This window comes from Palaemon carinicauda, chromosome 38, assembly GCF_036898095.1.
Source record: "Palaemon carinicauda isolate YSFRI2023 chromosome 38, ASM3689809v2, whole genome shotgun sequence".
NCBI lineage: Eukaryota > Metazoa > Arthropoda > Malacostraca > Decapoda > Palaemonidae > Palaemon > Palaemon carinicauda.
This window is the reverse complement of record NC_090762.1, coordinates 61,208,474-61,221,280: the sequence shown is the minus strand read 5'-3', so window position 1 is coordinate 61,221,280 and position 12,807 is coordinate 61,208,474. Positions and strand designations below refer to the sequence as shown.

At 41.4% G+C, this 12,807-nt stretch overlaps 1 protein-coding gene across 1 annotated transcript in view; it reads left to right on the top strand.

Moving 5' to 3' along the window:
• The window catches only part of LOC137630667 (4'-phosphopantetheine phosphatase), a 110,955-nt gene that overhangs the window by 32,493 nt on the left and 65,655 nt on the right, over nucleotides 1-12,807 (top strand). The window contains exons 7-8 of the mRNA XM_068362281.1: nucleotides 8,139-8,239; nucleotides 9,405-9,567. Coding sequence (XP_068218382.1) covers nucleotides 8,139-8,239; nucleotides 9,405-9,567 — 264 coding nt within the window. The remainder of the gene's footprint in view (nucleotides 1-8,138; nucleotides 8,240-9,404; nucleotides 9,568-12,807) is intronic.

The following is a 12,807-nucleotide window of genomic DNA, read 5'->3' as shown; positions in this document are numbered from 1 at the left end:
ATATATAATAGCTGATGTCTCCGACGGCTCGACAGATTCCAAAAACTCGCGAGCGATCGCCATGAAGGTTGCGGGTGTGCCCACCAGCGCCGACTATCGGCCAGATACCGCATATACATGTAAACAGCCTCAGTTCTTCTCTGTCGGTTTCATCGACAAGTCGATTCCACTCGCTTTATGACCTTGAGTTTTCTACCGAATTGGTGAAGTACTTGGTTTTGGTTTTATTGCTTTCGCCGTGTTGGATTATTCAATACTATCTTCAAAAGAAATGCTTTTGAAAGGAGAGTAAAAGGGTTTTGCCCTTGCTTTTTTATCTCTGGTTTTTCCATAGAGTAAAGATGGCTGACCCTTCCCTCAGTGTACGGAAGTGTGTTTTTAGGCTTTTAGTAATTATTTTATCACGTTATAAATTATTGTTGATAATTATAGATTTTCCTCTATATATTTTATATCTCACCCGCCTTTATTAGGCCTCTTCGATTAGCTTTCCATCTATACTAAACATCAAGATAAATTTTATGTTTTGTTTATATGCGGCCTTTACCTATTCCTCCCCTAGTCCGATATGTAGGTGGTCCTAACTTGGAAACCGAAGTTAAACAACGTTGAGCCCATTCAACTTTTATTTTCGTTAAGTTTAAATCATTTGCTCTGTAAGAGTTATGAAATGAATATTTTTTAGAAAATATTTTAAGAAAGATATTCTTTGAATAGTCTTCGTGCTGTTTTTTCAAAGATGAACTAACGTTTGGTTTATTTATGCTACGCAGTTTGCGCTCTATCGTTACGATAGAGAAAGAGAGAATCACGGTTTCACTTTGCAGAAAGAGTAAATCGATTTTGACGTTTTGTTCATTCTTCTTTCAAACTGAAGTGTTTTGAATACTAATTTAAAGGAACTAGTTAATTTTCAATTTCTTAGTCCTTTCAGTTTTTTCCTTTGGTCAAATAACCTGTTTATTGACGAAGGTTGAGTGGGCAATTCTCTTGTGTGTGACAAGAGAGAGAGAGAGAGAGACGGAGAGAGAGAGAGAAAGAGAGAACGATCCGATCTTTATTCTCGTCCCAAGTAAGGAGTTTGGGAGCGAGTAACGTTGTTCTCAATTCAGTTTTTTACTCTCGTCCCAAGTCTCTGTACGGGGAGAAAGGATAAAACGTTTTTAGTTTTTATTCTCGTCCCAAGGCACTGTACGGTGAGAGATTGAAAACGTAGTCTTTAATGAACTAGAGTTTAGTCTCCTCCCCAGTCACTGATCCTTTTTAACTTTATATATTTCCGTTTTATTCGATATATATGTATATGTTTTTTTGATTTTTGCATGTTTGTTTCATTTTGTACTAATGTGCTTACATTATACGACTCATTTCGCAATTATAACCTTTTGATGTAAGGGAGAATTGCGTGCTTCAGGTAGATATCAGTTTTATTCATGCCTAATGTGAAATTATTGAAAAATACGATATCAGTGAAGTGAGTGCTAGAAAGCATGTGCTGTGTTGCGGAGGGTTCGTTTGTTCGTGCTTGTCACTTGCCTAGTCCGAGACCTCTTTCAGGCTCCCATGCACCAGGGAGAAGGAATGTCGTAGGACCTAAGGGAGTGAGGAGTGTAAACCAACGAACAGACGTTCCCTCAAAGGTATCAGACGTTGCTCGACAAGCACGTCCTTGCCATAAGACAGGAGAGACGAAGTTTCTCCTCGTCATCCGAAGACTTTTCGCAAAAGAAACCCTGGCGCAAGGTTTCTAGACCCTTTAAGCGAAAGTCAGTCCCTTCAGGACAGGTCCAGCGTCCTGGCTGTAGCCATGGGGACAGCTCTGACCCTTTGCAGTCGTCGGAAGACGGTTCGCCTATTAAACGCAAGCGTAACACGGGGTCTGAGGGTCACGGTAAAGGCAATGTTTTGCCATCACAGACGTTACTGTCGTCTCGGCCCGTTCCGACTCCCGTTGATCCTAAATGGGTTGTCCTGTAGGACATGCAGACTAAGCTTGCCTCCCATATGGAGAAGTATGACGTTGAGCAGGTTCACGATGAACCTTCGCTTTCGAGTCGCCGTTACGCTAAACGAGACTCTGGCCGTCAGCCGCCCAAACGAGCATTTACTCGTCCTTTTGACGTTATGAAACGTGATGTCGGTAGTTTGTCACGTCAGTCACGTGACTTGGATCCTCACTCGCTGCAGTCCCGTGTTGACTTTCAGCCGCTGCCGCAGCCTCGTGTTGACGTTCAGCCGCTGCCGCAGCCTCGTGTTGACATTCAGGACGTTCGCCAACCAGCTCAGTTGCCTTGTTTTGACGTTGAGCGTCAAGCACCGCAGTCAAGGGTTGTTTTGACTGCTCAGTCTAGGCAGTCAAGGCAGTCTCGACTTGACGTCGAGAGTCCATCAACTCCTGTTGTTGTTGCTGGTCAGTCCTTTCAGCAGCGACATGACGTCGCTTCCTTGACTGCTACTGCTGCTCCTTTGCGTTTGGACTTTGCCTGTCAAGCATTGCCACCGTGGCAGGTCTCTCCTTTTCATGAGACTCGGCAATTGTCGGACGAGGTTCCTTCAGATGAGGAAGTTGCTGATACCCCTCCTACTGATATTCCTTTGGGGACTTTGTCAGACGGAGAGGAGCCTAAAGCTGCTCAGCCCTCTATGGACTTTAAAAAAATCATGCTGATTTTTAAGGATCTTTGTCCGGACCATTTTGTAACTGCTGCTCCTCGTTCGCCTTCGTCAGAGTTTACACTAGGCCTAGCTACTTCGAAGCCGTTATTTTCTAAGCTAGTGCTCTCTCGCTCTTCTAAGAGAGCTTTACGTTTGCTAGGCGACTGGTTGATCACCAGGAGGAGTTTGGGGGAGACAGCCTTTGCTTTCCCTCCTTTTAAACTGGCTTATAGAGCGAGCGTCTGGTATGACACGGGAGAAGTTCTCGGCTTGGGAGTTCCTGCCTCTGCCCAGGGAGACTTCTCAAGCCTCATAGACTCTCCCCGTCGCCTGGCCATGAGACGCTCCAAGATTTTATGGTCGGCTTCAGAGCTAGACCATCTCCTGTTAGGAGTTTTTTCGAGCGTTTGAAGTTTTGCTGTACAATTATGTCATGCATAAACAAGGCTATCAGGGATGGCTCCAATGACCTGACAGCCACGTTCTCTGCAGGAACAAGGCTATCAGGGATGGCTCCAATGATCTGGCAGCCACGTTCACTGCAGGAGTACTTAAGATGTAAGTGCGCTCAATGTGTTCATTGTCAAGACAAACTTCACGATGAAGACTACCAAATCTGTCTTGGCAGCATTAAGGGAAGGCGACTGGATGGTCTCTCTTGACCTTCAGGATGCATACTTCCACATCCCGATTCATCCAAACTTTCAACAACATCTGAGGTTTGTGGACGGGAAAGTAATGTACCAATGTCGAGCACTGTACTTCGACCTCATTCCTGCTCCTCTTGTTTTACAAGGCCCTTGCAAAATGTAGCAAGCTTTCTACATTTTTTGAGGATTCAGAGCCTCCCTTTATTTTGACGACTGGCTAATCAGGGCGTCGTCATTATATCGCTGTCTGGAGAGCCTCTAATGGACATTAGACCTAACCAAGGAGCTAGGTCTCATAGTGAACGTAGAGAAGTCGTAACTTACAGTACCCCATCCCAGACTATTCTTTATTTGGGAATGGAGATACAGTGTCTGATTTTTCGGGCCTTTTCGTCTCCCGCAAGAATGGAACAAGCTCTGTTAAAAGTCCTTCACTTGCAAGAGAAAAACAGTTGCTCTGTAAGAGTTTGATCTAGCCTCGTGGGAACTCTTTCATCGCTGGAGTAGTTTATCTCTCTGGGGAGACTCAACCTATGCCCTCTCCAATTTCACCTAAACCATTGGAACAAGGAGAAGGGCTTAGAGAGTATCTCTTTCCCAATCTCCAACTCAGTCTAGACATGTCTGACTTGGTGGGACAGCAACATCAGACTTCGAGAAGGTCTTTCTCTTGCGATCAAGAACCCAAACCATGTGTTGTTTTCAGATGCATCGAATTTGGGTTAGGGAGCTCCACTGGACAGTCTGGAATGCTCGGGTCTTTGATCCACGGATCAGAAGGAACTCCATTTAAGGCAAGTAACATCTCTCCTTTGGCGAGATTTGTGCAAGGAAAATGAATGTCTTGGCGGACGGCCTCAGCAGAAGAGGACTAGTCATCTCCATGGAGTGGACGTTGCATAAGACTGTGTGCGAGAAGCTATGGATGACATGGGGTCAACCCACCATAGATCTTTTTGCGACTTCTCTGACAAAGAGGCTCTCGACTTACTGCTTTCCAGTTCCAGATCCAGAGGCAACCCACATAGACGCTTTCCTGCTGGACTGGTCTCACCTGGACGTTTATGCCTTTCCACCTTTTAAGATCCTAAACAAGGTGCTGCAGAAGTTCACCTCTCACGAAGGGACCAGGTTGACATTGGTTGCTCCACTCTGGCCCGCGAGAGTGGTTCACATAGGTACTTCAATGGCTGGTAGACGTTCCAAGGAGTCTACCTTTAAGGATGGATCTCTTACGGCAGCCCCACGTAAGGAGTCTTCATCAAAGCCTCCCCGCGCTTCGTCTGACTGCCTTCAGACTATCGAAAGACTCTCAAGAGCTCGAGGATTTTCGAAGGAGGCAGCCAGAGCGATTGCGAGAGCTAGGAGAGCATCTACCATCAAGTTCTACCAGTCGAAGTGGGAAGTCTTTAGAGACTGGTGCAAGTCATCATCCATTTCCTCTTCCAGTACCTCTGTAGCCCAAATTGCAGACTTTCTCCTGCATCTGAGAAATGTTCACTCCCTCTCTGCTCCCACTATTAAGGGCTACAGGAGCATGTTGGCTTCTGTGTTCAGACATAGAGGCTTAGATCTGTCCAATAATAAAGATCTCCAAGATCTCCTTAAGTCCTTCGAGACCTCTAAGGAGCGTCGTATGGCAACTCCTGGATGGAACTTAGACGTGGTCCTAAGGTTCCTAATGTCCGACAGGTTTGAGCCATTACATTCAGCCTCCCTGAAGGATCTCACCCTCAAGTCGCTTTTCTTAGTGTGCTTGGCTTCGGCTAAAAGGGTCAGTGAGATCCATGCCTTCAGTAGGAACATCGGCTTTTCTACAGATAAAGCCACATGTTCGCTTCAGCTTGGTTTCTTGGCCAAAAATGAACTGCCTTCTCGTCCTTGGCCTAAGTCGTTTGATATACCTTGCCTGTCAGAGATCGTAGGCAACGAGCTTGAAAGAGTACTGTGTCCAGTCAGAGCTCTTAAGTTTTATTTAGCTTGTACAAAATCCTTACGAGGTGGATCTCAGGCCTTGTGGTGCTCAGTTAAGAAGCCTTCATTGCCTATGTCTAAAAATGCTTTATCGTATTTTATTAGATTTTTAATCCGAGAGGCTCATTCTCACTTGAGTGAAAAAGATTGTTGCTTGCTTAAGGTCAAGACGCACGAAGTAAGAGCTATAGCAACTTCCGTGGCCTTTAGGCAAAACAGATCTCTACGAAGTATTATGGACGCGACCTTTTGGAGGAGCAAGTCGGTGTTCGCTTCATTTTACTTAAAAGACGTCCAGACTCTTTATGAGGACTGCTACACACTGGGTCCATTCGTTGCAGCGAGTGCAGTAGTGGGTGAGGGTTCTACCACTACATTCCCTTAATTCCAATATCCTTTTAATCTTCTCTTGAAATGTTTTTAATCTTGTTTTGGGTTGTACGGAAGGCTAAGAAGCCTTTCGCATCCTTTTTGATTTGGCGGGTGATCAAATGTCATTTCTTGAGAGCGCCCAGATTAAGGGTTTTGATGAGGTCCTGTTGTATGGGTTGTCGCCCTGGATACAACAGCTCCTGGGAGTCTTTCAGCATCCTGAGAGGATGGCTGGGCTTCGTGAGGAAAGCGGACTAATAAGGCAGAGTAATCGTCAGAGTCAGCTTCCTTACCAGGTACCTATATTTATTTGGGTTTTGTTATGATATAACTCAAAAACTCTAAGCATATACGCCTATATTGTATTAATACTGGTCTCTACCCACCACCATGGGTGTGAATCAGCTATTATATATTCACCGGCTAAGTTTAATATTTAAAAATGATATTTTGATTATAAAATAAATTTTTGAATATACTTACCCGGTGAATATATAAATTATAGGCCCTCCCTTCCTCCCCGATAGAGACCCAGCGGAATGAGAAGAACTGAGGCTGTTTACATGTATATGCGGTATCTGGCCGATAGTCGGCGCTGGTGGGCACACCCGCAACCTTCATGGCGATCGCTCGCGAGTTTTTGGAATCTGTCGAGCCGTCGGAGACGTCAGCTATTATATATTCACCGGGTAAGTATATTCAAAAATTTATTTTATAATCAAAATACCATTTTTCCTAACATACTTACCGAGAACTACTTTAGGGTAATGGCCCTCCCTACCTTCCCCGAGTGCCTTACTGCCCTTGAAGACCTTTAGTACCATCCAGGAACTTACTGACGAGCGAGACCCAAGCTATCGCCGACTTAGCTCAGGACTACCCTCAAGGCACGTTCTCCTTACGTCTGAGTTAGTCCCCACAGAAAACGGAAGTAGGGTAGACTACACAAAACTCTGGTTGGTTGAGAGGAGATTCCAGGTACCTCCTAAGAAAGTAGTTCTCGGTAAGTATGTTAGGAAAAATACAAATTACTTAAAATTTGTGATATTTGGACCAAATGTATATTTTCAAAAGCATGGAAACATGCAAGAGTAATACCAGTTGCTAAGTCAGAGAAAGATCCCAGTATTTCAAGCAATCACAGACTAAATTTATTTGCAAATTATGGAAAGGGATAAATTAAAGACTGAATTGGTGTTTACTTCATATTGACATTTTATCACCTTCAAAAATTTGGCCCACAAATGTAATAATCCTCTTAGGGCTCTCTTTCACCCTTTGAAAATTACATGAATACAGGTTTTCAATGAAAGCAAATCACAATAGCCGTATATTTTGACATTCAGAAGGCATGCGATATCACTCAGAGGCAATCAGTACTGTATAGCTTTTGAGGAAACCTACCTATTTTCATCATAGTAATTTTTTATCCCTAATTTATATTTTTGTCACTTAGATGTAATTTTGTGATTCTTTTTTTTTTTTAATTTCTTCCTGATTTTTTTCTGTCCAGCTCTGTTGAGTTTAACTCATTTGGGTGGAAATATTGTCTTTAATAAATAAAAAAAAGTGGGGATATTGATCTTTTTCCTAGTCATATATGATGAAAAAAATTGACTTGTTCTCTGTTCAATGAAATGCTGTGGATGGTTAAGTATATGTCTGGAAATTCATGACATATTCTACCCTCTTTCAAACTCTACATAAATCTTCTCTAGAGTTTTGGTTTACATAAAGAAGGCTTTAATACTGGCAATTGACTAAACCCACTTAAATCATGTCATACACCAGTTTAAAAGGCATTCATACTCTTCTCTCATATGTCAGCTGGAATACTACACTTCTACAGGTAGGGATGAGCACGTCAGTCTATTCATTGACAGTACCTCCTACTTAAGTAGTGATATCCATATCAAATATGAATGTTTGAATCTTTGGAACAAATCACCAATCTGAAAAGTGATTTGTATTTTGCCTATAATACAAACTCAATTTTTTTTTTTTATATCCACCTCAAACCAGTCTATAACTCCGAAATGCTTGTTTAACAGTATTAATTAGTTCCCTGGCTTTGTCAAAGAATATTATCCTTATTGAAGGCTCTGGATTTGTATTCTAGAAAAAATGCAGATCACTCCCGTTTTGCACATTTTTCTGATATCTAATTTTTCTGATGCTAGTCAGCCATCTAAAATGCCTTTAGGGGATAGTTCTGATACTCAACAAACGGTGTGGGGAACCAGTTAGGATGGGTTATGTCTTGAGATTAGTAAGAATACTGTATGTGAACATTTTATTGTGGAACTTTAGTAATTTGCTATTATTTTATATATAGCAATAACTATAAACATCACATATTTTTAGGCAGTTAACTTAATCATAGAACAAATTTGCTTGTACAGATAAGGAAATACTACATTACTTGAAATTTTACATTCTATCTTCTTTTTTATGTTGGTCTTAGAAATTTATGCTTTTATTCCACAGGTTTTAATGAGGCTGATATTGCAAGAAGTTTATTATTTACTGTTAGCAATGACATTGGACAGATTGCATCTTTATATGCTATGCTTCATGGCCTTAAAAAGGTATGGTTTTGATTTAGTGTACGTGTCCTTATCTTTTAATATCATAGAAAATCCTTTACTGTACTATTATTTTATTTGTGGATAGTATGAATGAATTTATCTTAATGGTTTGTTACCTGGTGTTATTACTTTTGTAATTTTTATCTGTATTACCTCTGGCAAAGATATTTATTTGGTCTGCTTTTCCTTTTTGTTTGTTGATAGATTGAATTCGTTTACTTTTTGTTTGACAAAAGTGTGCCTCTTGATTGGTTAGAGCTGATTAATGTTAGGAATGTAACCCTTAATTTTCATAGGTTACATCAGATAGGAACTTGTCCTTGACAGTAACTTTTAACATATATGAAATAAAAACTTCATACTTAAGTTCTTCTGAAAATTCCAAATGTTAGTGATTAATAAATCTCTTTCATATAAAGGCCATCTAATTTTCAAGCAGAACTTGAAAAGTAAAAAATTCAGCGAGAGAGAGGGAGTCGTTGATATTTTTCATTATGCTCTATGTACTGTATGAGCCTCTTTTGATCATTTTCCTTGTTAAGAATTTTATGGAATGGGTTCATATGTCAACTATAAAACTTTTGTGTATGTTTATTTTTTTTCATTACTAATTTACTACTACTATAATTATATTGTTATTAATGATATACTGGATAGTAAATTATGTCATTACAATGGCAATTTACAGTACAAGTATCAAGTATAATAGGAGAGGTTCAAAAGGAAAAAGAAAAAGGCAGAGAACAAGAACATCGCACTGTGTGGTACTATATTCCTAATGGAGATGACTCTGGGAATGTCTGCGAAGAATTAGAACTAAACATTCTTTGGTTACAAATATGTGAATAATCAAAACCAAAAAGACAGACATTACTATAGTTTATGATTCATGTAGTTAAGATATTAAGCTCCTCCTTCTATTGATTTAAAAAAAAAATAAAATTTAAAGTGATTATTTCATATGCATATGTTTCAATATTTTGTTCTTAGGCTGGGTAGTTCATGAGGGATGAAAATGAATTCTATATACAGATTTTATAAGGGAAACCAAGATATTACACTAATTTTCTTGCAATCAGTGTCATATGCATAAAAAATTCCTGGTTACTAGACGTCACATGATACTAGTAAAGCTTAATGACCTTGAAATATTGTTTTATTCCAGGTTTACTTTGGTGGTTACTTCTTACGGAATCATCCTGTTAGTATGCATACCATTAGCTTTGCCATAAAGTATTGGAGCCGAGGATGTGTTCAGGCACTGTTTTTAAGGCATGAAGGTTACCTTGGTGCAATTGGGGCCTTCTTGCGAGGAGCAGAGGAATGTGGTATGTTTTTTTGTGAGGATATTATGACAGATATAGAGAGTTTTAAATATTTAACGTAGCCGGTGAATATATAGCTGCAACTCTGTTGCTCGACAGACAAACTCTACGGAAAAAACTCGCCAGCGATCGCTACACAGGTTGCGGGTGTGCCCAACAGCGCCATCTGTCGACCAGATACCCAGCTCTTATGTAAACAAAGACTCAATTTTCTCTCTGTCGACGTGACGACAAGACGTACTTTACTCGCTGTTGCTAAACTGGAGTTTTTCACATCATATTGGTGAAGTACTATATTCTGGTTTTGAGCTTTCGCAATGCTGGTGTTTTATCTTCATCTTAAATCTTGAACTCGTTTTGGATAGATTTAATTATGGTGACAAAGAGAGTATGGACTTTCTTTCACTTTTAAATGGCCGACCCTTCCCTTAGACGGAAGTGTGTTTAGGCTTTTAGTAATTATCTTATCACGTTATAAATTATTTATAGATTTTCCTCTATATATTTTATATCTCTCCGCCTTTATTAGGCCTCTTCGATTAACTTTCCATTTATTATAAACATATAAAATAAATTTTAATGTTTTGTTTATATGCGACCTTTCCTGAGAGTAGGCGGTCCTAACTTGGAAACCGAAGTTAATCAACGTTGAGCCCTTTATATCGTAAATAGCTTTTAAAGAGCTAAGGATTTAAAACTTTTTAAATGTAATATTTTATGAAAGAATTTCTTTGATAGTCTTCGTACTGTTTTCAAAGATGAACTAACGTTTAGTTTATTTATGCTACGCAGTTGTTGACGTTCAGGACGTTCAACATGCGCTCTATCGTTACGATAGAGAGAGAGTGTATCACGGTTTCACTTTGCAGTAAGAGTAAATCGATTCTGACGTTTTGTTCATTCTTTCTTAGCTTAAATGTTTTAAATTCTATTTTAAAGGAACTTTTTATTTGAAAAACCTTTCAGTTTTTTCCTTTAGTCATATAACATGTTTTTTTGACGAAATATAATTGGGCTCTTCTCTTAGGTGCGAAATCAAGAGAGAAAGAGAGAGAGAGATAGAGACGGAGGGAGAGAGAGGAGAGAAAACGTTCCGTTCAAGCAGGTAACGTTGTTCTCGAGTTACTCTCGTCCCTAGTCTCTGTACGGGGAGGAAGGATAAAACGTTTTTAGTTTTTTATTCTCGTCCCCAGGCTATGTGCGGTGAGAGATTGAAAACGTAGTTTATATGAACTAGTGTTTAGTCTCTTTCCCAGCCACTGAATTTTTTATCTTAAAATATGTTTTCTGTTTTTTGCTGGTATTAATGAGCTTGCATTATACGACTGATTTCGCAATTACTACCTTTTAATGAAGGGTAGAATTGCGTGTTTCAGGTAGAAATCAGTAAAAGTTTCGATTTCAGTGAAATAAGTGCAAAACAGAAAATCGAAGTGATAAAGTGATATGCGCAAAGTGTTACAGTGTTGCGTCCGAGGGTTCGTCTGTTCGTGCCTGTCGTTCACCTAGTCCGGGACCTCTTGCAAGCTCCCAAGCCCAGGGGAGAAGTAATGTCGAACGACTTATGGGTTCGAGAGGCCTTGATCAACGAACAGACGTTTCCCTCTATGGTATCGGGTGTATCTTACCAAGATCTCCCCTACCATAAGACGAGAGAGACGGTTTTTCTCCTCGTCATCCGAAGGCTTTTCGCATAAGAAACCTGTCACAAGGTTTCGAAGCCCTTAAGCGAAAGTCAGTCCTTTCAGGACAGGTCCAGCGTCCTGGTTACAGCCATTAGGACAGCTCTGACCCTATGCAGTCATCGGATAACTGCTCGCCGCCTAACAAAAGCGTAACACAGACTCCGAGAGTCTTTTTTGTTGGCAAAGTGTTGCGGTCACAGACGTTACCCTCGTCTCTTACCACAACCATTTCCGTTGATCCTTAATGGGTTGTATGGCAAGACATGCAGAATATGCTTGCCTCCCTTATGGAAGACTATTCTGCCGATTAGTCCGTTGAGTCTAGCCGTTTATCTCATCGATATCCTGGCTTTCAGCCAACCTAACGTTCCTTTGTGCTTCCTGTTGACGTTGGCGTAGCTAAGTCACGTCAGTCAGGTTGTTTAGAACCACACTCGATGAGGTCTCGTGTGGATTTTCAGCCGCATTTGGACGTTAGGCCACTTGCTGATGCTCCTGTTGACGTTCAAGACGTTCGCTAACAATCGGAGTTGACTTGTTTTGACGCTGTGCGTCAACCTCCGCATTCTAGAGTTGTTTTGACTGCTCAGTCTAGGCAGTCAAAGCAGTCTCGAGTGGACGCTGTGCGTCCTCACGCACCTGTTGTGGTTGACAGTTCAGTTGTTGACAGTTCACAGACTGTCAAGCAGTTACATGACGTTGCGTTCTGGTCTGCTACTAATGCACCAGTGAGTGTGGACTCTGCTTGTAAAGCATTGCCATCACTGTAGGTCTCTCCCTTGCTTGAGACTCAGCTTTTATCGGACAAGGTTCCTGTAGATGAGGAAGTTGCTGTTCCCCCTCCTACTGATATTCCCTTGAGGACTCTGTCAAATGGAGAGGAGCCTAAAGCTGCTTAGCCCCCTATGGACTTTAATTAAATCATGATGATTTTTTTTAAGGATCTTTGTCCGGATCTTTTTGTAACTGCTGCTCCTCGTTTGCCTAAACGTCAGAGCTTACAATAGGCCTAGCTACTTCGAAGCCGTTGTTTTTAAGCTAGTGCTCTCTCGCTCTCCTAGAGAGCTTTACGTTGGCTTGGCGACTGGTTTATCATCAGGAGGAGTTTGGGGGATACAGCCTTTGCTTTCCCTTCTTTTAAACTGGCTTATAGAGCGAGAGTCTGATATGACACGAGAGAAGTTCTCGGCTTGGGAGTTCATGCCTCTGCCCAGATGACTTCTCAAATCTCGTAGACTCTCCCTGGCGCCTGGCCAGGAGACGCTCCAAGTTTTTTACAGGTCAACTTCACAGCTGTTTTCGAGCCTTTGAAGTTTTGCTGTACAATTATGTCATGCATAAACAAGGCTTTCAGGGATGGAAAGCGGTACCGCCTCAGTCGCTAACCCCGTCTGTTGCCGCACCTGCTCCCGTAGACCCTAAATGGGCTTTGCTGCAAGACATGCAGTCCAAGCTTGCGTCCTTGATAGAGGACTTTAATGCAGAGAAGGTTGCTGCCGAACCTTCTGGCCAACAACCTTCCAACCGGTCGGTTGTGCGCCCTGTTGACGCTGAGGTA